At 40.1% G+C, this 26623-nt stretch overlaps 2 protein-coding genes across 2 annotated transcripts in view; one reads left to right on the top strand and one right to left on the bottom strand.

Moving 5' to 3' along the window:
• Positions 1–983: 983 nt before the first annotated feature.
• On the bottom strand, positions 984–3502 carry LOC134668272 (prefoldin subunit 2). The gene is made up of 3 exons (XM_063525756.1): positions 3275–3502; positions 2839–3007; positions 984–1548 (listed from the first exon to the last, which is right to left on the bottom strand). Exons 1-3 carry the CDS (start codon positions 3406–3408, stop codon positions 1420–1422), a joined length of 432 nt encoding a protein of 143 aa, XP_063381826.1. The 5' UTR covers positions 3409–3502; the 3' UTR covers positions 984–1419.
• Positions 3503–5084: 1582 nt separating this feature from the next.
• LOC134668053 (exocyst complex component 1) overlaps positions 5085–26623 on the top strand; it is a 32574-nt gene continuing 11035 nt past the window's right edge. The window contains exons 1-8 of the mRNA XM_063525500.1: positions 5085–5348; positions 21802–21885; positions 22033–22347; positions 22460–22664; positions 22900–23036; positions 23435–23548; positions 23635–23715; positions 23966–24117. Coding sequence (XP_063381570.1) covers positions 5283–5348; positions 21802–21885; positions 22033–22347; positions 22460–22664; positions 22900–23036; positions 23435–23548; positions 23635–23715; positions 23966–24117 — 1154 coding nt within the window. The 5' untranslated portion in view covers positions 5085–5282. The remainder of the gene's footprint in view (positions 5349–21801; positions 21886–22032; positions 22348–22459; positions 22665–22899; positions 23037–23434; positions 23549–23634; positions 23716–23965; positions 24118–26623) is intronic.

Here is a 26623-nt window from a genome sequence, read left to right as displayed (position 1 = left end):
CTCTACAAACTTTAATTCAATATTGGCTATACTGCTTAACGAGAAATCAATATCTAGACAAGCACATTGTCTACATTTCTAACTTTTTACATGTATACTAAGTTGATAGATAATATCGTAATTTTGCAATATCAGCTACTCTAATTCTGTATTTACATAATAATTCCTATTTTTACGTTCACCAGAAAGCAGCTGTTCCAGATTTCTAAAAACCGAATATTGTGAATAAATTAAAGTGTTATTGAATATGTTAAAGTTTTTTGTAACTTTAATTTTATATTTACATAGTTATTTAGCAAAAATTGAAAATTTAAATATGGCCGAACGCTCCACCTAAAATTTTCTAACTTTTTACATGAATGTTATTTAACATGCTTACAATAACATATCAAAAAAGAAAAAACTTTAATGTTATCAAAACCCATTTTTGTTCCACCGCTGGTCTATAAACTACTTCGCGGCCCACTATGAAATTTTGCGTAGATTAGAAACATAATATAACTTTTCAAATTAACTAGAAAAAATATTTTTGAAAAAATGCGAACTTCGTTAAAAAGTAAAAAAAAATATTTTTCACTTTTTTTTTATAAAAAAGAAATTATAAACTAAATCGAAATATGAGGTAATAAAGGTTACTTAATGGTGTATAAAATGTAGCAGTTAGTTTGGTTCAATATATATCCACTAAGCGAGTCGTGGCATTTGAAGAAGTATAAATCTCCCCTTTAGTCAAATCTTCTAAGACCCCTAATTTGTGAAATAGGCTTCCAATTGTAAAAATATTTATTGTCGTGTCGAGAACTTATACATGTGTAACATACTCGAATATAACCGAAATCGGAAACCTCGACCATTTTACCCTGTCCGCTTCACGTGAAATGCCCCTATACCTAGATCCTTGAAAAATATATAATTGTGGTAAAGGGGTGAGGACTGAGGATAAAGGGTGCATAAGATTGAATTTGTTTATATTAAAAATAAAGTTTATAAAATATGTTTAATTCATACAACTTAAATATAAATCAATTTTAATTTGATACTTACTTTTTAAGCTCAATCAATTTGAATAGTTGGTTTATTTTAGACCAAAAGAAGATTGAAGATTACTACTTACTAATATGTAATTTAGAATCATTTCGGGTTTGTTACATTTTTCTGATGCATAATTTAAAAGAAGAAACTGTTAATTGGAAAATGAAGTAAATCTATCAAGAGCTTTTACAACCTACACAATGTAGATGGTATTTGAGCCCACACAATTATTAGTAAAATATCTGAAACTTGTTAATTTGCAGCTTAATAGTGCCTGAAACTGGCAATGAGCAGATTTACCACATCAGGTATTCACAGTCTATACAGTTTCAGTAACTTTTATTACAACAAAGTGAAGATGTAAGCACTGTGATGGGGGGTGGTGGCTCAGCCGCTGGCGACCAGCACATTGTTCTGTTGCGAGGAGGGTGCCTCGGGCGCGGGCGCGGGTGCGGTGGTGGCGCCGCGCTGCAGGCGGATGTCGTGGGTCTCGATATAAGCATTTATTTCCTGGCCCTATAACAAAAAAACACAATATGTCATGAATTTTTCATCATACATAAATAAATATTATAGGATATTCTTACACAGATTGACCAAGTCCCACAGTAAGTTCAAGAAGGCTTGTGTTGTGGGTACTCAGACAACAATATAAATAATATATAAATATGTACTTAAATAGGTACATAGAAAACAACCATGACTCAGGAACAAATATCTGTGTCATCACACAAATAAATGCCCTTACTGGGATTCGAACCCAGGACCATCGGCTTCACAGGCAGAGTCACTACCCACTAGGCCAGACTGGTCCTCAGACATGTGCAGTAACAGTGCTATTTTACGCAAGTGCAGCGGTTTGTTCGTAGGCCACGCCTCCTGACAGTGAATGTGTTAACAAAGATACTTGTGTACCTAAAGCTTGTGAAAATTTCAACTGTCTGGCTATCACGGTTCGTGAGATACAGCCTGGTGACAGACGGACAGACGGACGGACGGACGGACAGCGAAGTCTTAGTAATAGGGTCCCGTTTTACCCTTTGGGTACGGAACCCTAATGATTATAATATATGGTGGACAAATGTGTGAAATGTAATTTTGCTTAAAATGTAGTTTTATTCTTTAAAAGCGTGATGAAAAACATTGTGTGTAACATTGACGAAATATAAAGAGTAACGATCTCTCAGCCTTGATTAGCCAATTTTCTCCAGCTGTGGCTATGATATGATATCCCTGGACCATCTTGTTATGGGTTTTCCCACCTTCCTTTTGCTATGGGGTCCTGGTCACTTTGTGACTTTGTTGGTCCATCTGTCATCTGTCAATCTTCCTATGTGGCCGGCCTACCATGTGTCTAGGCTAAAGACCGAGAAAGGTGGAAAGATATGGAGGAGGCCAAACCCAACAGGGGTCCTTAATATAGTAAAATGAACAACAATATTATTAGAAAACTTCTTTATGTAAAACTATTTAAGGAAAAATAAAGGCTTTAATAAATATAAATTAAATATAAAATAACGATCTCTCAAACAAGTTTGAACAAGATTGGCTTATTTCTGTTTCGTCAACTTTAACCTTGCGGGTAAAGATATTGCAAGCTCGAGTATTTAATTCTCGAGTATGTGATCTAAAAAACCTTGTTTGCAAAATTTTACTTACTACCTTCGTTGCACAATGTACTACTGAATAATTTAACAGTTTGCATTGCACTTGCAAATTTTTGTTGCTGTTTCCTGTGTCAAAAGATAGTTCAAAACTTGTTACTATAATGTTTTATAATAAACATTTATGTAGCGGTGTATGGACCTTGTTAGCAAGTTGGTCGTTGAGCGCAGCGAGGGCCTGCGGCAGGCGCTGCAGGTTGGCCTCGAGCTCGGCGAGCGCGGCGCCCGCCGTGCGCTCCAGCAGCACGCCGCCCACCATGCGGAAGCAGCGCCGGTCTGCCTCCACGCCTTTCAGCGTCTCCACTACAATCCTGAAGTACGTGAATATAATACAAAATGAATATAACACCAATCCATCCTTCTTCGGCCCCTGGTGAACCGAGGAAGAGGAAATCTGAAAATAGTAATGCATGTTACATATGAGCCATCATTGACTGAGCCTCAACTTATTAGACGTGAGGAACACCTGCTACGAGAAGTTGAGATACTGAGAACACGATGGATCTCCCCTATCAATTCTCATTAGAAATGAACGTAAACGATAAAGAATTTACGACTAAAGATGTAAAATGACTCACTTGTGCTCGTTTAAGTCCATTTCCAGCTCCGAGATTTTGTTGGCGAGCTGCCGTTGTTCGGCGCGCAGGGTTTGGAAACCGGCGAACACCTCCTCGCTCGACTTCTTCCCTGCCTTGTTTGCAGGTTTTGCCATATTATTATCTTAAGTAATAGATTAATTTATAACAAATGTAATAACTTCTTGCGAAGAAAACTGGTCACTATTTCAATATTTTTGAGGTTAGAACTATTAAATCTATTAATAAATGTCAAACACAAAGAATTGTCATGAATGTCAACCAGTTGGATCTAGTTATTGATAAAAACGTTGAACTAAAAATCTTGCACAATTTCAGTTTCGGCTTATTACCCCACTAACTAGTATTATTTGACTTTGAGTATCAATGATTAAAGTCTATTTCAATAGAACTTGCTAACTATGTAAACAAACCGCCATATTGAAATTGTCTCTGAATGAAGAATTTACTAGTGATGGGCAAGACTCCTACTTACTACTTTACTAATGTCAAACCATATCGAATAATAAAATACCAAAAGTAAAAAACAAGTAGTTACTTATTTTTAATTTGTTTAATCACGATCAGAAGACAAAATTAGTACTTAAGAAGCATGTATTGATGTATTTTATAACCGCGGCGGTAGGTACATAGCGTGGGTTGGGTAGTGGGTAGCGGGTTTATATCACAAACTTTAGTCACAACACTACCCATCATAGACAATTATAGAATTTAAAAGAAACAAAACCGTCATTCCATCTGGTCCTAATAACCTAACTTATGAAACCATTTTAAACTTTTAATGAAATATCCAAGATACAGTTATATATTTATGTATTTTACGGAACGGACCGTTTCAATAGTGTATATGTGTATGGTTTCAATGGTATTTGATGAAGTGGTGTGAAAATTCAAAGAGAAACAGTGATAAAACAAAGTTACTTTGTTTGTTTACATAGTTAGCAAGTTCTATTGAAATAGACTTAGTTGGTTTATAATACTTTATATTATATATGGTCAAGCAAATCATGTCAGTAGAAAAAAGCGCCAAATTCAAATTTTCTATGAGACGATATCCCTGCGCGCCTACATTTTTCAAATTTACAGTCTCTTTCTACGGATAACGCCAAGCGCGCACCACGATTTTAATTTTTGCGACACGATTTTAGAATCGCGCTGTAATTTATCGCAGAAAATTCAGTGCGCGCACTGCGATGAAAAAGTCGACGATTTGTTTATTCTCGACATGGATGTCGTACCAGTCGCTTGTCGTGAAACAATATGCAATCGCTGTATGACTGAGTATTTATACCACAAAGGTGATCTCCTTCTATTTCTATAATTAAACGGTCAACATCTAGCGTCTAGAAGCAGGTTCCGATATGTTGACGCTTGGAGAGCGAAATGCCGACTGAGGTCCCGGCTGCGATTTTATTATCGCAGTGCGCGCGGGGCCATACAGCTTCGTATGCTGCAATTCACTTTGCGACAATCGCGTCGCGCGCTGTCGCGGAAAAATGTAACAAATCACAATTTTAAAATCGCTGCGATTTTTTTGTCGCATATGCGCGCACCGCCATATAAACCCATACGTTACATTTCTGCGACTAAATTATCGCGCGACAAAAAATCGTGATGCGCGCTTGGCTTTAGATCTGCTTGACCATCTATATCTTATCAGACATCAGTCTTGTAAAAATGTGAGCCTCATGAGACAGTAGATTTAAATGTATCCTGAATGATTTCCCAGCTGATTGTCAGTGTCACTGTCAAATTAGATTTGTATGATTCATGTATATGTGTATGATTTGTATTGTTTGCGTCATCCTTCTCAACATTTCAATCCAATGTTTTTATAAATCGGAGGGCGTTGATGAAATTAAAAATAAGAACTGCTTCATTTTATGAGTAATTTCATAAACAGCCATTGTTTCATTTAAAGCGGGTTTATGTGAGTTAGTTGATAGACAAGTACTAGTCTGAGCAGTCAGCAGACGGGTGCGAGTGAGCGATGGTGGAGGCGGCGAAGCGCGAGGAGGCGGGCTGGGCGCGCGCGCTGGCCGAGGCGGCTCCTGCAGTACGTACACACACATAACCAGATCCTCCACAAGTCCACACGTGCTCCTTATTTGCAAACCACCCTACATACCCAAAAGTATATATTGTTTATTTGAATGAATTTTCTCAATATACGTGACTCGAAATCCATTCAACAATTTGCAATTATTCATTGAGTTTTTTCAGTAATCAGTAATCGTTGTATTTATTGCTTTCATAGTTTATTACATAGGTTGGTACATCATATTGGTTCAGGTATGAAACCCTGTAGGGCACTGCAATATAACTTAAATCTAAGTTAATAACTATGGCTTAAGGCTATTATATACGTTTACGATTTTTAGGTTGTGATATCTAAACTACTATATTAAATACAACATATTTTAGCAATATTTAATTTCTTAATAGCTCTCCATGTACAAGTGTTAGCCACTGCTGCACTCTACTCTCTTTATTAGTTTGAATTTGATTATGGTGAGGTGAGGACACAACAACATCTATTTCACGTTTGGCGGTATGTCTTCATCGTTATATTAAAATCGTATTGTAAAATAGACTATATAATAAATTGACTAAATAATTTAATTAACTTTTTATTATTTCTATGTATTTGTTGATGTTACAATCATGAATTTTTTTTTTGGTTTATTTCCATATTCTTTAAGTTGAGAAACGTGAGTTTATTATATTATGTTATCTTTAAGAGTGGAAATTTTTAATACATTATTTTACAAAATGTCATTAAACATTAACCCCCTTAGTCACGTTTACTAAAGTTGACAAGCCGATAATAATTGTTTGTAACAATTGTTTGTCACTTTCCATCATACCAAATACATCGGAAAGGGACAAACAATTATTATCGGCTTGTCAACTTTAGTAAACGTTTATGAATAAGGGGTAAAACTATAATAATTTAAAATTAATAATAAATACAGACCTAAAAACTAAGAAATAAATAAGCAATCAATTATAATGATAAAATACAACATACATACAATTTCACCCAATATTATAAATTAATTATTAAATCTTGAATTAATTTATGTCATGACTAACTGATATTTTATTAATTAATTGATAAGTTTGAATGATTATTTTATTATATGTATTACCATATATATTTTTTTTAATCTTTTTTTTTTTTAAGGGGTTTTGTCACGCAGTGACAATGTCACCCCCGTAATGAGATCTAATACTCATCCTCAGACTTCGTTCCAGGCACATTCCATCAAACAAATTTAAGCACCTGATGAAACTAGCGGCTTCACCAAATTGCCAAGAGTGCGATAAAATAGAAGATGTTCACCATGTGTTGATGGAATGTGTCCGTAATGAGGCGCTGAGGAGTGACATGACATTTATAAAAACCACCAACATAGGTAGTTGCAACATCGTCCTGGCATCGCCACTATCAGACGAGGCCAGGTTGATGTGCAAACTATATTTAAATGTGATGTAGTGGTGTAGGTAATACTTCACTACTACATCATTATTATTATTATGTATTACCATATATAGTTCGTTTTTTTCCTAAGAAAAAAAGGTATCTTGATGTGTCTCTTTATTGAAAAACACTTTTGAAAAAAAAGTCACAGCAAATATGTAACAATTATTAACCCTTAAACCGTTTCTGTCACTTTTTTAGTACAGGTACTAAATGTGGCTCCAAGTTTAAACACTAAGTGCAGGCTAGAAAAGGAAGTACGTTAAAGAAAGTGCGAGAATTGTACTTTTTGACAATATCAGACAAAATTCGGTTTATGCGCAGGCGACAGTTGAAATTTGAAATTCGCTGAATTTGCGACGGAGTGTGTTCCTGACGCCAAAGAATATAAAGTAAATAGCCAAAGTGTTTTCTTTATACAATACAAATATATTTATTTTCCAAATTGACATGACTTGAAACCTTAGTAATTAAATTAAGATTAACTATAGAATATGTACAACAGCTTCTTAGAACAAACAATAGCCCTCACACTAGGTCGAACCTGTGTCGTGAGGACTGTGGGGCATTGAACATAAGATTTACCAACAAGATGCGTAGGATACAGGTCTGATACTTACTTAAAAGTAAAATACACTACTAACTACTACTAATATGTACTACTTATATCAAAGATTAATAAACACAAAGAAGAAAGAAATGTGTACAGATATGCTCCGGGTTTATGTGTGTGTGTGTATGTGTGTGTGTGAATGTGTGTGTGTGTGTATGTATGTGTGTGTGTGTGTGAGTGTGTGAGAGAGAGTGATCCTGTGTATGCGGTGCGTTATTGCAAGGGTTTTAGTATGTCTTCGGTGGCCTTGTAGGAAAGAGAGACCTTTTGGCCGCCGGACCTAGTCCGCAAAGACGCTCACTCACACGCCAGAGTAAATTTTAAGTAAACAACTAATAAAAAGTTTAGGGATTGCAAATTGTGATATCGATATTTACAATTTATGGTAAAAATCTTCTCAATTTGGCTTTGTTCTTAACCAACTTTAATTTATTTCGAGAATGCCAAAAATTAACATATTTTTTACACACGACAATGTTAAAAATAAAGGTCTTTATCATTAAAAACAACCACTAAACAATATCGATTTATGACGTAATATCACCTAGGCTCTACGAGAAGTCTTGTATACATGACAACGGCGCGCATGGACTGCCCGCAGTGCAGACCGACAAGGACCGTTTCCGCGCGGATTAAGTAATAATAGTCTCTAGGTCAACGGCGTAAGCGCTTGTCGGTACGTAAACTTTATAAGCGTTAGGTTAGAGCCGCGCATCGTGTGTCGATAATATAAATGTACCGGAACTGCATTGGGGAAAATGACACGTGGGTTGAATTGTCAATGAGTGAAGAACAATAATATTGGAAAAGGGTGGGGATCAGAAATGTTCGGGAATGCATGTTTCACATTCGACATGTTCCTTAGAAGAGCTTGTCAGTTCCCGTATTACACCCCTACCATAATAATTTTTCGTCAATTTCAAATACATAACATTCTCATAGTTAGGCGACACTGACTAGTCCGAGCGTCCGCCTGTAGGTACCATTCTTGTGCGAAGCGATCACTGCAGGGTATCACTCCCCACTACACTATCATCTCAAAATGAATCATTTGTTCTGCAAATAGACCACAAGGACAGATTTACTTATCTGACTCTACTATGGACAGCTGAACAAGTTCCCTGAACTCCAGCTATAGTTATGCCTGTCTCTCTCTCGTTTAACGTATTCTAGTTACTAGTTATCACCAATTGGCATTTAACAGGTGTTCAAATGCTTAAATAAAACCAGATTGGCCACTTGATGTTTATTTTGAATATTCTCTAGAGATGCGCCGGATATTCGGTTACTATCCGGTATCCGGCCTATCAGGCCAGTATTTTAATATCCGGCCGGATACCGGATAGTGCCCTATTATCCGGCCGGATACCGGACAGTACCATTGCTTGATTTCGGAGTAAAAAAATTGGATTTAAGAAACAGTCATGGTCATAATCGTACTTGTTTATTATTTTAAAACAATTTAGATATTCCACTGACTTGCACGCGCACTCATTTCGAACCTAGAAATGTGTCCGCGCGAACGTTCACTTAGAAACAGGTTAAAACTGCAGAATGCGCACCTGAAAAACCGAAATGTAGGTGCAGCTCCGCTGTCCTAATATTCGGCGACCGGATACCGGATATTCGGCCGATGGTCCGGTATCCGGCCAAACAACTATCCGTTGCATCTCTAATATTCTCATATCGAGTTAACATTCCCATCCCTAGCTGTCTTGTATACAAGACAACGGCGACGAGGAACATGAAAAACGTTGAAAACTGGAGCAATTTTTTTGATTGCCTTATTATAAAAGAATGGATTTATTTATCTGCTTTGAATGCAATTATTTTAAAAATCAAAGACCTAAAACATTAACACGAGTGTAAAAAATGCTAGAATTGATGTTTTTTCACATTTACCGAGCGGTTGAATTTGTGTCTTGTATACAAGACAGCGGCGCCAGTGTATCGTTCTATCGTTGTCTTGTATACATGCCAACGGCGGTCAAAGGGTTAAAACCATTTCTTAAGGGTGTACAGCAGTTCTTTGAGAGATAATGTTTGGACGTTGAAAGCTTTTAATATTTGGTTATAAATATATGGATGTAGAAACTGTGGGTAGCGTCGCGAGTAAGATGTTTTTGTCAAACTTTGTGGGACACGAAAAACCCTTTTGCGATGTAATGCTGCGTATGTGGGGGAGTTAAGCGTGAGTTTGTGCATCAGCATGGCGACTCTGCAGACGAATAATTGACGAACTGAAAGTAATTGGGTTTCAGAGAAAAGTTGGTCTGTAGGATGTTGGTAGGGCTTTTTGTACGTTACCTTGAGAACAGCTCTTTGTGCCCTTTCCAACCCGAGCATCGTGGTGGTACCAGCTCCGCCCCATACTGATATACAATACCCCAGTATAGACTGACATAAGGCAATGTAGACCTGACGCAGGACTCGGTTATCAGCGGAATGCCGAAGTAGGCGCATAACATAAATTAATTTTCTCACTCGCTGTGAAAGTGAACTTATGTGTTGCTTAAATGAGAAGTGCTGATCAACTTCAACACCCAAATATCGAATGCAATTCGTTCGGCTGATCGAATTGCAGGGGTCATTCGATGATAGACCAGTAGCACACTTGATATGAAGGGCCGTGGCTAGCCTTGGCTCAGAAGCTTTGGTTTTGTGAAAACAAATATATTTGGTTTTCTTTAGGTTCAGAGAGAGAAGATTATTGTCTAACCAGCGTTTCATGTCGGACATACCCACTTCAGCTTTCCGCAGAGTATCGCTCCAGGATTTCCCGTAGAAGATAGCCACTGTATCGTCTGCATAGCATATGAGGTCGCACTGAGCAGCAGGCGTGGCGGAGAAAATATCATTTATATAAAGGATAAACAGTGTTTATCCTTTGCGTTGATATTATTACTAGATGAGTTAGACATTGTTATTTTATATAAAGCTCATTAAATCATAGATTAATTCTAAGTCAAAAATTGCGAAATAAATCTTGTCCCATTTTTGTGACATTGTCGATAGTACTGGTAACAAAGTACCATTTAGCACGTCCTAAAAAACGAACAGTGCCAGCTTGTGCGGAGACAAGATTGTGACAGAAAACGGACATTGCCATACTTAGGGTATATACTTTTTTTTCATTTATTGTCGTTTTATAGGCTATTGTTGCGTTGGGGTTATATTATACATAAGTATATATATACATTTTTTTATATTTTAGTCTCAGGTGGTTCCACCATCTGACTCAGAAGAGTGAGATAACAAAAAAGTAGTGTCCGACCGAAACATGTTTTTTTGCCGAAACTGAAACCGAAACCGAATGTTCGGCTTAGGCGCTAGTTTCGGCCGAAACCGAAACCGAAACTTTTGTAGACTTGTTAAAATCGCTGGAAAAATGTCATAAAACCCCTTTTATATATGGGACTCAACACCCAATATCCTTGAAATTGATGTTACTTAAGCAGTTTTTTAAGAAAATTACTAGAGTTAGACCAAGATAATTCTGCAACGATTTTGATAACACACGCAGATAAAATAACACTTGCTATTTTAAACGTCAAAACTTCTATGAAATTATGACGTATAAATAACATTTGCACTAGTTGCACTGCGTATGATATCAAAATCATTGCAGAATTTTCTTGGTCTAACTCTATTCACTCACCAGTCAAGTTAACATGTAGATACAGGGTCAATCAAAAAACCAACCAATAACGCGAGCGCGAAATTTTTTGTTGACAATATCGCAAGGCCTGATGGTACCAATCTTCACCTGGGCCTGAAAGTCCGAAGTGCCCCAGTGAGGCGAACTTTCATGCGAAGTCAAAGCCGTGCTTCAGGCTTCAGGATAAGTAGTTGAGCACAGACTCCAACCAATGTCCATTGTATTAAAAAGCGAGACCGCAGGCCGAGCATGGCGTAGCGAGGCCAAAGGCTAAGCTGAAGTAGAGGACATGTGGAACACAAACCAATAATAGTAAATTGAGGTAAAATCACTCATTCACTCCGAAACAATTAGACAGTGTGCGCGTTATAGGTATTGACAGCCTCGACCGTCCAGTGGCGCCCTTCATTAGTGGAATTGTGTAAAACAATTCAACAATTAATTGGTTTATTCTAAAATAATAAACCAATTAATTTCTGTACCTATACATGAATCAGTATAATATGTAGGTATTAATATTGTTGTCCTACTTATTCCCCAACTTTTGGTCTTATTCCGAAGTACCATTTCGTAAGTTTCGGTACGGCCGAAAGGTTCGGCCGTTTTTTGGCCGAAACCGAAACTATAGCCGAAACATGATTTTATGGCCGAAACTGGCCGAAACCGAAACCGAAACCGAACCTTCGGTCGGACACTACAAAAAAGACGACGATGACGGAATTTTACTAGAGGTAGATTGTACATCTGCCTTGCCCCAATCTGACTCTTTTTCAGCCAGGTCACTTTCTAAGAGGATGTCAAATATGATGGACAAATATATGTTCATTTACGAACACGCGTGCTTTTATTCTCATTGTCATGCTATTAAAGTTTAGTGCGCCTCATTGTGAATGGCACTATCTGTATTTAAATATAATATTGAAGTCTAACGTAGTCCTTGTGGGAAAAAAGTTGTTCATAATACTCGACCTGATGACCTAAACACGACCTTTCCTCTAGTACAGTCGACTCTCGTTAATTCGAAACTCAGGGGACTTTCAAAATATTACGAATTATCGAGAGTTTGAAACATCAAATAAGTAGTTCGAAATTTTTGAGAGAACAAATATGAAAGTTCGAATTATTGAGTCATCATCATCATCTCAGCCATAAGACGTCCACTGCTGAACATAGGCCTCCCCCTTGGACCTCCATTCGTACCGGTTGGAAGCCACCCGCATCCAGCGTCTTCCGGCGGCTTTAACAAGGTCGTCCGTCCATCTTGTGGGTGGACGTCCTACGCTGCGTTTGCTAGTCCGTGGTCTCCACTCGAGCATTTTTCGACCCCATCGGCCATCTTCTCTGCGCGCAATGTGGCCTGCCCATTGCCACTTCAGCTTGCTAATCCGGTGAGCTATGTCGGTGACTTTAGTTCGTCTACGGATCTCCTCATTTCTGATTCGATCACGCAGAGAAACTCCGAGCATAGCCCTCTCCATAGCTCGTTGAGCGACTTTGAATTTTGAGATGAGGCCGATAGTGAAAGACCACGTTTCGGAGCCGTAAGTCATCGCTGGTAACACACATTGATTAAAGACTTTCGTCTTGAGGCACTGAGGTATGTCGGACGAAAAGACATTACGTAGTTTCCCGAACGCTGCCCAACCGAGTTGGATTCGGCGGTTGACCTCCTTCTCGAAGTTGGACCTACCTAATTGGACTACTTGTCCTAGGTAGATGTACGAGTCAACAACTTCGAGTACCGAGTTCCCAACAGAGACTGGGATGGGCACAACATTGGCATTTGACATAAGTTTCGTCTTGTCCATGTTCATTTTCAAGCCCACCCGTTGTGAAACTCGGTTGAGGTCATCGAGCATCATGCTGAGTTCCTCCATCGACTTTGCCATGACTACGATATCGTCGGCAAACCGAAGGTGAGTGATGTATTCGCCGTTGATGTTGATGCCAAGTCCTTGCCATTCCAGGAGCTTGAAGGTGTCTTCCATTACGGCAGTAAACAGTTTCGGAGAGATAACGTCTCCCTGCCTTACGCCTCTTTGCAATGGAATCGCCTTCGTGCTCTGCTCCTGTACTCGGACCGACATGGTGGCGTTACTATACAAATACTTCAACACTTCGATGTACCGATAGTCAATATGGCATCGCTGAAGAGACTCAAGCACCGCCCATGTTTCCACCGAATCGAAGGCTTTCTCATAGTCCACAAACGCTAAGCATAATGGTAAGTTATACTCTTCGGTCTTCTGTATAACTTGCCGCAGCGTATGGATGTGGTCTATGGTACTATAGCCTTTTCGAAACCCGGCTTGTTCGGGAGGCTGGAAGTCATCAAGTCTGTGTTCGAGACGGTTCGTGATGACCCTTGAAAACAGCTTATAGACATGGCTCAGAAGCGTGATGGGTCTGTAGTTCTTCAATAGGCTGTTATCACCTTTTTTGAAAAACAGCACCACCTCGCTCGCCTCTATTCCATGTTTCAGGCGTTTTGCCCTCGCACAAGACGGAATTAAAGAGCTTCTGGAGGACTTTAAGTACCGGTGTTCCACCTGCTCTGAGAAGCTCTGAAGTGATTCCGTCTTTGCCCGGCGCCTTGTTGTTCTTAAGCTGCTTCAGGGCCATCCTAATCTCGTACAGACTGATGTCCGGGATATCTTCGGTATAATGTCGGGACAGCTTGGCTCTTGGATCTCCTACCAAGCTGTCGACGGGCTTTGCGATCGAAGTGTATAACTGTCCATAGAACCTCTCGATCTCGCCTAAAACCTCCGCTTTGCTCGACGCTATGCTGCCATCTTCCCGTTTCAGCTTCGTCAGCTGGCTTTGCCCAATAGACTTGTCCTTTGCGAACACTTTGGAGCCTTGGTTTCGCTCAATAGCAACTCCATGATACTAACCGTATTAAAGAGACGCAGATCATGTCGCAAGGACTTAGATATACGTCTATTGAGTTGCCTATATGACTTCGCGTCATCGGGAGACTGCAACTTTAGCGAGCGTCGTTCAGCCATGAGGTTTAAGGTTTGCTCGGTCAATTTCTGAGGTCTATCTTTACGGCGGGGTCTAAAAAACTTAGACCCTACTGTGTGGACAGTTTCCACTAGCCCGTCGTTGATTTCGTCCACTGAAGCCAAGTTCTCTAGGCAAGCAAAGCGGTTAGAGAGCTCGAGTTGAAAGCTTTCGGGGTTTTGAACATGGGCTCGAGTAGGTCGGAGCGTAGACTTCATCAGGCTGGACCTTTCAAGTTTAATATTGATATTCAGTGAGCCTCTTACGATTCGGTGATCACTACCGGTCTTTACCCTGTTGATCACAGAGACATCGCTGAATATCCGTTTCTTGTCGGTCATGATGAAGTCTATCTCGTTTCTCGTGGAACCGTCAGGACTCATCCAGGTCCATTTCCTGTGAGGCGGCTTCTGGAAGAAAGAGTTCATCACGAAGAGTTCCTCTCTCTCCAGAAAGTCGGCCAGCCTCTGACCCCTAGGGTTCCGTTGCCCATACCCAAATTGCCCCACTCTCAACTCATCACCGCTTCTCTTGCCCAACTTTGCGTTGAAGTCCCCCATAACAACAGTAAAGTAGGTTTTAGAAGTATGTATGGCCCTACTTACGTCCTCATACATAGCCTCTACTTCATCATCGGAGTGTGACGAGGTCGGTGCGTATACCTGAATGACCTTCAGCGAATATCTTTTGGATATTCTGAGTATTAGGTATACGACCCTGCTCGACACACTGTCGATGGGTATTATGTTGTTTATGAGGGACTTGTGAACGAGAAACCCGACACCACCTTGGGACTGTTGGTCGCCCTCCCGGTGGTAGAGCAAGTTACCAGACTTCAGGGTTGTCGTGTCCTCCCCCTCTCTACGGACTTCGCATAACCCTACAATATCCCAGTGTAACCTGCTCAGTTCCTCTTCCAGCTCGCAGATCTTTTCGTCAGTCCTCATAGTGCGTATGTTGTGTGTTACCAGGGCCAGTCTTCGTCGGGGTGGGTAGCCGGATCTTTGCCGGAGATTCTTAGCACCCCTGACCCCGCTAATGCCCTGACCGCTACCATAGCCAGAGCACCGGGGGTCGCCGGAACCTCGGGGCCGTGGTTTGATTGTGCTCTGCATGATGGGGGGTGAATGCCATAATCGCCACGCTTGGCAGGCGGGTTGGCGATCGCAGTCGAGTACACCGAATTTGAGGGACGCTGCTGCCCGTCCACCGGTGGTCTTGGACGTAGTTTCAGGACATATCCGGGTCCTGGACGTAGTTTAAGGACATACCCGGGTCCTTTAAGGACATACCCGGGTCCGGGAATTATTGAGTAATAATCAATTAAAATTTATCAACAGCAAATTTTTTACAATATCAAAAGGTTAGAGGTACCTATATATTTACTTGCACATACATAATGTGAATTAATTATTAGTCTTTGGGAAGAAGTCTCTAATATTAGTTTGCTTGAAAGCACATTGCTGAGACTGATCAATAACTTTTCTTTTATCAGAAATACTTAGTGCCGGAAATGATTTTACAATAACAAATGCTCGTGCAACGATGAACTTGAACTTGTCTCAAAATGTAGGGTACATACACTTACCTCTGCAATCGGATAACTTTGAATTGTCGAGTGTTTGACGCCTATGAGTTCGAATTAACGCGTCGTTTTGTTACGTAGCGATGATTTTTTGTTCGAATTACCAAGTGCTTAAAAATGTATTGAATTATTTCGAAATATAAAGAGATTTTCTAGGGAACTCGTGATAACTTCGAATTATAGAGAGGTTCGAATTATCGCGGGTTTGTATTAACGAGAGTCGACTGTACTCCATCTACAAAACTTAATTCCTCGCCATTAAATGCATAACTCGCTTCAGTATCCCAATTATTGGCACGTCTTGAGATGTCCTACGGTTAAAACCTATTTCAAGTCGATTATGAAGATGCTACAGTTCCTGAGACCTGTAAAATGCAATCTCTACAAAATTCAGGAGAGTAAATAGCTAATTTCTAATCTAGTCTTTCATATGTCGGGCCGACGAAGCAAAGCATTTCTACTAGAGTACAAGAACATATTATTATAGCTGATGATGTCAAGCACCGCCAACTAAAGCCTGCGGTCTGGGAGCATGACATGGATAAGACTCTGGTTCTCGCCAAGGAGGAGCCATATATTTCCAGAATGTTGCCAGAGGCCATTGAGACTGAAAAATATCTAAACTTTTACAGAAACTACAGCTATTCTATACCACCAGCTTAGGTTCCAGATAGTCCGGGTAAAAAGGAAACAAGCAAGACATAGAACTGTGAGACCATAGTGATAAATGGTGTGGTCATTTCAGTAAAGTAATATTACTTACAATAATTGTAATGTGTAACTAGCTAGTATGAGCCTATTTTGCATGTATACGTAGCTTTAAAATGTATATTTTGTTTAATATATCTGTACGTGGGTCGTTTTACACATCAACACTAGAAGTAAATATAGTATTATTATGTTTCCCATAAGATTTTTCTTCTTAATAATATAATTAAACATTTTTTCCAAACATTCACTAGTGTGTTATGGAATTAATTTTAAATTTTCCTGCCCTGTAATTCTTTAATCATTTTTAGTGTTCCGTACAAAACTTTGTTTACGGAACACTTATGGGATCACTTCGGTCTTGCAAATCAGTTAAATACGTTTTTCTCAGAGACCGTTTGACATAGATACCTAAAATTTGGAACAGTTATAGCAATTACCACCACTCATATTGTAAATAAGTCAAAACTGCTTATTTCTTATTAAAGGGGGAAATTTGGGGGGTTGAAAGGGGTAGGCTGAAACTTTTTTCATTTGTAAGAATCGTGTGGGGTACCATTAGAAAGCTTGCAAAAAATTGAGTCGATGGACTGATTTTGACTTCATTTTAGACTGCAATAGTTTCGTCAAAAAATGCATTTAAAGTTGCAAGTTTTCATACAAAAATTTTCACCTCTGTCCTGGCGATTTTCGCGAAAACTATAGCTAACAGGCAGCTGACCAGTCAATACCCAACTTAAAGAAGCATGGAGACGGCGGGAAAATTATAAGCTTAACTTTATCTTTATTAGTTTTTCAACTGCAGCTTGACCTTTGGTTGCTTAGGGCTAGCTAACTGATGCTTACACTGGTCAATTCATATTAGGCGAGAAACATCCTTAGTTAAGACTTTGGCATTGAAATTTATGACTTATGTCTTTGACACAAAGTTTAATTCTGCTTGCTTATTTTTGTGGGATATTTAATTTTATCTCAATAGCCTACTATAAGTATGAGAGAGATCTACAAAATACGACCTTATTATATTGCAAATAAGGTTCAATTTCGAACGGGCTTTCCAACCAATGGACTCTCAAAAACCTGAAAAATTCAAATTAAGAATTCCGTTCTTGACTGTCGTTGTGTTTTTTTTTTCCACAATAGGCATGTTGTCATGAATCGCGAATATATAACATGTTACGTTTTTACCATAGCAGGGAATATTAGAATGCTGAAAATCATATTTTGCAAGTGTAAATATGCGTAATAAATTAATTAAAAATAAGCAAAAGTATTTAAAATAATGCCCAGTATCACGTGACTGCAAACGCCAATCGGGGCGCGTGACGTCATGACATGAGAATCATCACAGACTAGTCGTCAAACCTGACCGTAATCCATACGACACCGCCAAAGAGTTTGGATGTTCAAAAACTGTATGTATTTTTTATTTCGACAATAGACATTTATTACGTACAAAAAATATTATTACATGATATAAAAATATATACTTATTTGTTATTAAATAAATAAAATGTCATATAATATGATATTTCACCAAAATCTTTTTAATAATTTGGCTGAATGGAACTATCATCGCCATGTTGGCTGTCGGAAACAAAAAAAATAAAATTTAAAAAGTTATATTTGCGTTTACTATATTTGCACTCACAATTTCAGTTGTATCATAATAATTCATCTTAAATTGTAACTGTAAGTGTTTTTGTGTGAAATCAGTTATTGTGATTCATTTTTGAAATGGTTTTATCATCGCTGAACGTAATATGTATACATATAGTTCGCAAGTAACAATATCATTCAAGTGAAAATCCGTAACTGCAACGCAAGTATCATTCAACAAATATTTGTTTTATACTCTAGGGTCTTGATTGTTGTTCTTTTACATATAGGCACTGCATAAGACATGTAAAACTTGTTATTCATTATTTTAGCTTATATATTTACATAATACTGATCTTTTAGAAAGAGATATAAATTAAATACTACAGCTTTTGATCTACGCTAGGACTGACATTTTGGCAGCAGTTTGTTTATTTATCTGTTCGTGACGTCACGTGACAGCTTGGAGCGTTTAGGCTCAAACTTTAAACACTAAACTAATTAAGCTCTATTTAGTATGTAAAACTAATGAATAAAAATTTTAAATATTTTTTTTTTAATAATTACGTGTCTATCTATAAAATGAATACAGTTTTAAAAATTTGTCAACATGCCTATAGGACACATAGAGTTAGTAAGGCGTATAGAGATAATAAAGTCATTTAATATTTATGAACAGCTTTGGCCTCATGTATAGATTTTATTGAGAGTATCTGATTCGTCGAAACAATATACACAATATTCCTTTTCATTAAGTACCATTACATTTCTGTATTAATTGTATAATTATAATATCTATTAATTATATTCAGTACTTATGTATATTTTTGAACGGATCGGTGAGCAACAAGATTCAGGGCTATAACCGCGAAAATAAAAGTTCGCAAATTGCGAGCATTTTTCTCTGTCACTCTAATTACGCCTTCATTGGAGTAAAAGAGAAAATCCCCGCAAATTGCGAATTTCGGTTTTCGCGGTAGCCCCTCAGTCCTGTTACGAGAAAATAATTTTGGAAGACATTAATTGTATATGACAGTTAAATATCACAGTTTTTAGAAACAAAGGTAAAATTGACGAAATATAGCTGGTCAAGCAAATCGTGTCAGTAAAAAAAGGCGCGAAATTCAAATTTTCTATGAGACGATATCCCTTCGCGCCTACATTTTTCAAATTTGCCGCCTTTTTCTACTGACAAGATCTGCTTGACCAAGTATATTTAAAGTAAGCCGATCTTGTTTTTTAGCAGTTCTAAATAATATTAAAGTCTATATATATGGCATAGAACTAGAAACAAATTCAAATAAAAAATAATAATGAGTTCTAAATTCAAATTGAAGGAGTATACATTTAAGGTATTATAGGCCAAGCGCGCACCACGATATTAATTTTTGCGACACGATTTTAGAATCGCGCTGTAATATATCTCAGAAAATTCGCGCAGTGAACTGCGATGAAAAAGTCGACGATTTGCTCATTCTCAACATGGATTTCGTACCAGTCGCTTGTCATGAAACGTGTCTTTAATATGCGATTGCTGTATGACTTTGAGCATTTATAACACAAAGGTGATCCCCGTCTATTTCCATAATTAAATGGTCAACATCTAGCGTCTCATTTTGAGACTCCATTGGAGATGCAGGTGCCGAGATGTTGGGGTTTGGAGAGCGAAATGCCGACTGAGGTCCGGCCGGGGTGCGATTTTATTATCATAGTGCGCGCGGGGCCATACAACTCCGCATGCTGCAATTCACTTTGCGACAATCGCGTCGCGAACAATCGCGGAAAAATGTGACAAATCACAATTTTAAAATCGCTGCGATTTTTTTGTCGCATATGCGCGCACTAACATATAAACACATACGTTGCATTTCTGCGACAAAATTATCGCAGGACAAAAAATCGTGGTGCGCGCTTGGCCTTACTCTAAATTATTATAATACATCAAGCATTCGCGAGATGCTCGACTTCGGTATTCAAACACAAAGCAATAGTACAAGAATCTAACTAAATGCAAAGGCCGAAGGAGCGATTCGTAGATCCGAAGCGTCCGACAGACGCGCGCCTCCCGTAACTTTTCCAAGTATTTTTAAGTACAAGTGTCTAAGTCGCAAGATCCAAAGGCTGAAGTCGCATTGGGCCGAAAGCCCGAAGCATCCAGGAGGTCAGTTCTAAACACAGGTAATTAATACAAGTGTCTAAATGCGAAGGCCGGAGGCCGAGCTCCGCGTAGGGCCGAAGGCCCGAAGCCTGCAAGATGTCAGTGGTTAAACACAGAACTGACAGCCTGGACGCTTCGGGCCTTCGGCCCTACGCGGAGCTCGGCCTTCGGCCTTCGCATTTAGATACTTATACTATTGTTCTGTGTTTAAGTACTAACATCTTGGACGCTTCGGGCCTTCGGCCCTACGCGGAGCTCGGCCTTCAGCTTTCGCATTTAGACACTTGTACTATTGTTCTGTGTTAAAGCACTGACATCCTGGACGCTTCGGGCCTTCGGGCTACGCGGAGGACGGCCTTTAGCTTTCACATTTAGACACTTGTACTATTGCTCTGTGCTAAAGCGATGACATTTTGCTAAAGCTCGGCCTTCGGCCTTCGTACTTAGACACTTTGTACTATTGTTCTGTGTGTGTAGTTGAATACGGTATCCTAAAAACAGGGAAACAACCTCTGTAAAATGTAACGATGCGAGCGGTACGGCTACCATCAGTTTGGCATTGACATAAACGCTACCGTGGGCGTGAACGTAATTTACTTTCTATGTATCTCGCTCGTACTGACATATTAGTGCGAAAGAGATATACCTATAGGAAGTAAATTACGTTCACGATATCGTTTATGTCAATGCCAAACTGATGGTAGCCGTACGGAACACTGAATGCCTCGAGCTATCTCGGACTTGGCCAAATTATTATTTTCTTAAACTGTATAACGGCATTGTCCGTTTTTTTGGACAACCTTGGGAGCAATCAATATATAAGGTTCGTGGCAATGTCCGTTTTAACGGACGTCCTGAAAACCCGACTTTCAGAATGCTTTTAATTTTTTTTCTTAAATATAGTACTTTTTTACTCATTACTATCCCCAAAAACATTCCACGTGATAGGTGGCTACATTATTTCATGTCTTGCCATGTTAAGGGTTAATCATATAAAATCAATTACATTCTTTTGCTTTCATAAGTAATGGTTACCGATTTTTAAAAAGTGTTTGTCAATTAAAAGACTCATCAAGATCTGAATGCTAAAAAAACGAACTATAGACTTGTCTAAATCATATAAAACTGTAAATAAGTATACTGTATCTAGTGTATCTACTATAGTGTGCCCTTACAGCTTACAGGGTGTCATGAACTGGTTTTTTAAATTGCAACACCTTATTATTTACATGACAGTACAATATTTAATCAATTACTATTTATTCATCAAGGTTTTAAGCAACATTTTTGTTTTGTTAGGGTTAAGTTCTTAAGATGAATTGAGGGAACTCCTCAAATGTTATAAGCATACTTATAGCGATTTTTTAAATTTTTCATTTTTAAATTTTTAAATAATTTTAATGGTATTTCAAACTGTTATATGAAGTAAATTTTTGTCTATTAAATATGAAACATATAGCTGGTCAAGCAAATCTTGTCAGTAAAAAAAGGCGCGAAATTTAAATTTTCTATGAGACGATATCCCTTCGCGCCTACATTTTTCAAAATTGCCGCCTTTTTCTACTGACAATATCTGCTTGACCAAGTATATATTAATAATATTTGTTTCATTGCCATTTATTCACTCCATATGAAAACTACCCATCGAGACAAGGGAATATTATACCGAGGTGTCGTGACGTATCGTGTGTGCAGGGCGCGGAGGCGACCGTGCCGGACGCGGCGCTGGGCGCGCTGCTGGATGACGCCGACGCCACCGACGGAGATGCCGAGCTTTGGGTAATTTCCTAACACTCTTTCAATAACATATCGATTCATAATGTATGAGTTTTTTTCAACTAGGTACTGCAAAGATACCAAAGAGTATAGAATCGCGTCCCGCATCGAACGTTCCGGCGAATTCGTTTACAAGTCGTGCATCCGTAGGTGCGTCGGCTCGGCGAGCGCGTGGGGCGGCTGGACGCGCTGAACGTGGGCGGCATGCTGGCGGCCGCCACCGAGGGCGGCGGCGCGGGCGCGCGGCTGTCCGCGCGGCTGGACGCGGGCGGCGCGGCGGCCGCGGCGCTCGCCGCGCGGCTGGCGCGCCTCGACGCGCTGGCGCGCGCGGCTCCCGCGGCGCTGCACGCGCGCTCCGGCGCCGCGCGCGCCGACGCCGCCGCGAGGGCGCTGCTCCAGGAGCTCACTGAAATCTACGCTTGGCTCGACGCGCCGCCGCTGAGGGATCTAGACTCTATTTCTGAGGTATACTATACAAATGAATATTGGTAGGATTCACTTTATATTGAATATCTTCTGAAAAATGAGTAATTAGAATTGGAACCGAGTGATAATTTGTAACGGTATCGGCGTGCAGATCTCCCTCGCGAGCCCGGAGGGGCGCGCTCGTGCGCTGGCGGCGGGCACGGCGCTGCGCACGGCGCTGCGCGCGGAGGCGCAGATGGCGCCGGCGCGGCGGCGGCTCGGCGCCGTGCGCGAGCGCCTGCGCCGCCTGCAGCGCGCCAAGGACGCGCTCGCCGCCGCGCTCGCCCGCCACCTCAACAACCTGCTCATTCATCTCGGTCTGTGCACTGTTTCCTAATACTGACTGAGGCGATCTGGAACGACACCCTCAAATATAACATACACCCCTCGAGTCCTTGGAATCTAAATATTCCACCAAAATAAAAGATACTTAATGGTTTTTATATATTAGGTACTTAACAATCTGATTACTTTAACGTTGTTTGGCAAGATATACTAACATTTATTTTCGTAATGTGATTGAGAAGTGTATTTACCCGAGTGGTGGTGTAGGCAACGAGGCGGCGTCGGCGCCGGCGCCGGCCGCGGCGGGGCCGGCGCGCGCGCACCACGCCGACCTGCTGCCGTACGCGCCCTTTATGCGCTGGCTCAAGGACATGGACGAGAAGGCCTACGACGCGCTCACCAAAGTATGTAGCACTTTACAAAACAGAAAGTCGCCTCTAATGATTGGGCCTTTAAAATTGTTTAACAGCGACGACTTTTTCACTAAAGTTATTTTTGGTAACGGATTTTATTAATACAACAGATCGGCTTATAAAGTCTCGATAATCGTCAATCGGGGCTAAAGAGAATTGCGGGGTGAATTAGAGATAAAAACCGGGAGTGACATTTACCTGATAATTTCTTTAAAACTACCTACTGTCACAAATTGTTTCATACGAAATCTACTAGTATTTTCAATCACATGATACAATTTGCGGGACGTGGGTCATGTGGGTTAAGAAATGATCAGGTAAATGCTATTCCCTGGTTTTTATTCGTATTCACCTCGGCTCACGATACGTAATGATTGATTTTGGTCCAGGTGTACGTGGGCACCTGGTCGCGCGTGTACGAGCGCGAGGCGCGCGCGGCGTGCGAGGCGGCTCGCGCCGCGCCCGTGCCGCCGCTCGCCGCCGCCGACACGCCGCTCGACGCCGTGAGTCCGCCACTCCCGCTCCTGCGGCCCCTTAGCTACCGCTCGAAGTCGAAGTGATCTGCGAGGTTTATAATTCGTGTTCGCAGGTGCTGACGGTGGTGGAGAACATCTGCAATGCGGAGCAAGACTTCTGCACGCAGTTCTTTTTCTTGGACGTCGATGTCAAGGTACGACTTCCTTTGATATGTTCATTATGCACAACAATTTTTGGTAGAAACTGTTACATTAGAATTAAGAAGCTCAATTTGCGAGTCATAAATTAGAGACGGACCTAGCTAACTTCGCACAGTAAAATTACTTGTCGCCGCACCGGCTAGGTTAGACGAATTAAATAGACGTAACCGTGGTCGCATTTTACATAGCTCATGTTAGAAAATGAAATAGTCCCTGTTTATAGTAAGTTGTTGTAATGTGAAGAGCGAAGGCAGCGACGGCGGCAGCGAGGCGAGCGAGGAGGCGGCGGCGCGGCGCGGCGCGGGAGCGGAGGCGCGCCGCATGATGGCCGAGCTGTTCCCCGCGCTCGAGGCCGAGCTGGTGGCGCTCGTCAACCATCTAGAGCGACAGCCTTAGTATGCATTTACTTCATATTTTTTTTGTAGTTATTGTCCTTTTTCACCCACCTGCAAATTTGCCCCCGTCGAAGTCGAATGGGAGAACAAACATTAAGCCCTAATATAATAGACATTCACAATTATACATAATAGGTGGCAGCTTTCTCGCGCAACGTAAGCTCAGTAATACAGCGGGGAAATGCTGTCAGCGTCCTCGGCACCATGCCAAAGGGGCCCAATTTCTTGGACATATTTTAATTTAATTTAGTTTTATTTAGTATTCGTTTTTAGTTTTATTTTATAGATAAGTTAGTTTATTTTTAATGTTTGTATCTATAATTTTATTAGAAAGTTTATTTATTTATTATTTATTTATGTTATGGAGATCCAACAGCTATCTATACAGAGTATGCCACATTAATAAGAGATGGAAAGCCAATTACAGGATCACATATGTAGCTACAGATTGTACATTCAAATTTACTTAAATGAAAAGTGTCGACGCTCGGACACAGCAACACACAACGTAAAAGTTTTTTTTTTTACAGTTGCTACGTTTAAGCTGTGAGGTTTAAATAAAACAAGGAATCTCACTTAATAAGAATTTATTTATCGCTTAAAACGTCGCTAGCATTCGATAAGATCGTCAAAGGGTCAAAGTCCGTTAAGCGTCTGATTTTTACTCCCGGTTTACGAAAGTAGTCGCTGCCCACACGCTAGTACTTCCCTGGCCCGCTGTGTAGCTGAGAGCGATGAAGGGCTGAGGGACGTCAGCCGTGTTGCACCAGGGTCAGCACCAGGTCCTCAGGGTCAGCGCGAGCGTGCCATCGTCGGCCTTCTAGCCGTGCTATAGAGCCCTGGAATTATTTTAGCTCGTCTTAGTAATTAACCCACGAAACGGCTCCCCTGACTGTGACCGGCTTGAAGAAGAAGAGCAGAAGCGGAAGAGGAAGTACTGCGTGATAGCCGTGAGAATGCCTTGGTGATGTTAAAATGTCACAGTCAGGCGGAGCTTACAAAATGAGCAGTTAAGCATAAAGTTTTAAAAAATATATAGATTACAATTTTAATCTTGCTTTTAAATAAGAAAAAACGTTAACACTAGCATTTAAGATTTGCAAGCGAAACTAAGCACCTATTAAACTATGCTAAGGAAGTTCAAAATCAAACAAAGAAAAGATCGTTACAGCTTAACGGTAAATAACCGTTGAACACACATTCAAATTTACTACTCCCTAAAGCACTCTTAAATGTTCAACACTTACCCAAAGGGGTTACACTGGCTCTAACCTTTATTACATGTACTAAACGAGTACAGAAACTAGGGTTGCCAGATGGTCGGGATTTGGCGGGAGTCTCCCGATTTTTAGCATGTGTTCCCGATTCCCGACAAAGTGAATATTGTCCCGAAAAACAGCTTCACGTTATAAAACAATAATTTCAAGTTCCGAACTGTTGTCGAGAGAGCGAGCGACCCGCGTTGATAATATAAATAGCTAATGAGAAGACATTTTTTTTGTTCAAAATCTCAAAGAATTCATACTATTTTTATATAAAAACGTATATATACGAGTATATACGGGCAGAACAGCTGGCGTAGTGCCAATAATGTAAAATATCGTTGTTTTTAATACTATTACTTTAATTTGAATGTTTTTTATCCCGACTTAAGTTCCAAAATCCCGAAAAATTTACATTTTTTCCCGATAACAGCGCCTTTCGATCTGGAAACCCTAACAGAAACTCAGGCAATTACTATAGCCCTTATTAAATTGTATGCGCTGCGAGTGCGCAACATGCACGGACGCTGCGAGAGAGCGACGTGCGCCTGCGTTGAATCTCAGAAAGGAATGATCGCCGCAGTGTTGCCAGATGAAATCTGAAATATTCAGTAGAAAAAAAATCGGTTTAGCAGTAGATAGGGGAAAAAAGCAGTAGATTTAAAAAGTGATGTCTGCAATAGGTAAAATTGAACAAATAAAAATTATGCTCTGACCTGACACCAACCTCCCATAATTTTTTTTTTGTGTTTTTTACCTTTTTAGGCCCCAATTTCGCACGGGAGCGTTTTCACCGCGCGTTAAAAAAGCGTTTGAATGACACAAATGGATAATCATCTTGTCAGTAAAAAAAGTCGCGAAATTCAAATTTTCTATGGGAACCCATACAACCATTTCCAGTCGCCGTTACGACGCGGTGTAGACACATCTTGTGTCGACACCGTCTGTTTCGGTCACAATTCCAGTCGCAGAGTCGTCGCCGTGTCGACACAGTTACCAGAAATGGGGAAGGGTCGACACATGACACAAAGTGACATAAAGTGTGGTCGCCGTGTGCACACATTGTTTCGGGTTTGCGACTACTTTATGCCAAAATCATTCGTTCATTCGTTCATTTTGTTCCTGTCAAATGGAAACTGTCAGATGGAAAAATACTTAAATAAAAATAAGTGACATTAATACGCCATCTCTAAAATGGATTACAAGACGTAATTATATATTGTTTGCATTTATATTACAATAGG

The sequence above is a fragment of the Cydia fagiglandana genome, chromosome 10 (assembly GCF_963556715.1).
Source record: "Cydia fagiglandana chromosome 10, ilCydFagi1.1, whole genome shotgun sequence".
Lineage (NCBI taxonomy): Eukaryota > Metazoa > Arthropoda > Insecta > Lepidoptera > Tortricidae > Cydia > Cydia fagiglandana.
The sequence above is the reverse complement of the archived record's forward strand: the minus strand, read 5'-3'. Positions and strand labels throughout refer to the sequence as shown.

Bases quoted from the DNA above. Each gene is read 5' to 3' on its own strand.
- LOC134668272 (XM_063525756.1), bottom strand. From the start codon at position 3,408: ATGGCAAAACCTGCAAACAAGGCAGGGAAGAAGTCGAGCGAGGAGGTG. The intron at 3,008-3,274 runs GTGAGTCATTTT...CACGTACTTCAG, and splicing joins ATGGACTTAAACGAGCACAA to GATTGTAGTGGAGACGCTGA. The intron at 1,549-2,838 runs GTCCATACACCG...TTTTTGTTATAG, and splicing joins ACGACCAACTTGCTAACAAG to GGCCAGGAAATAAATGCTTA.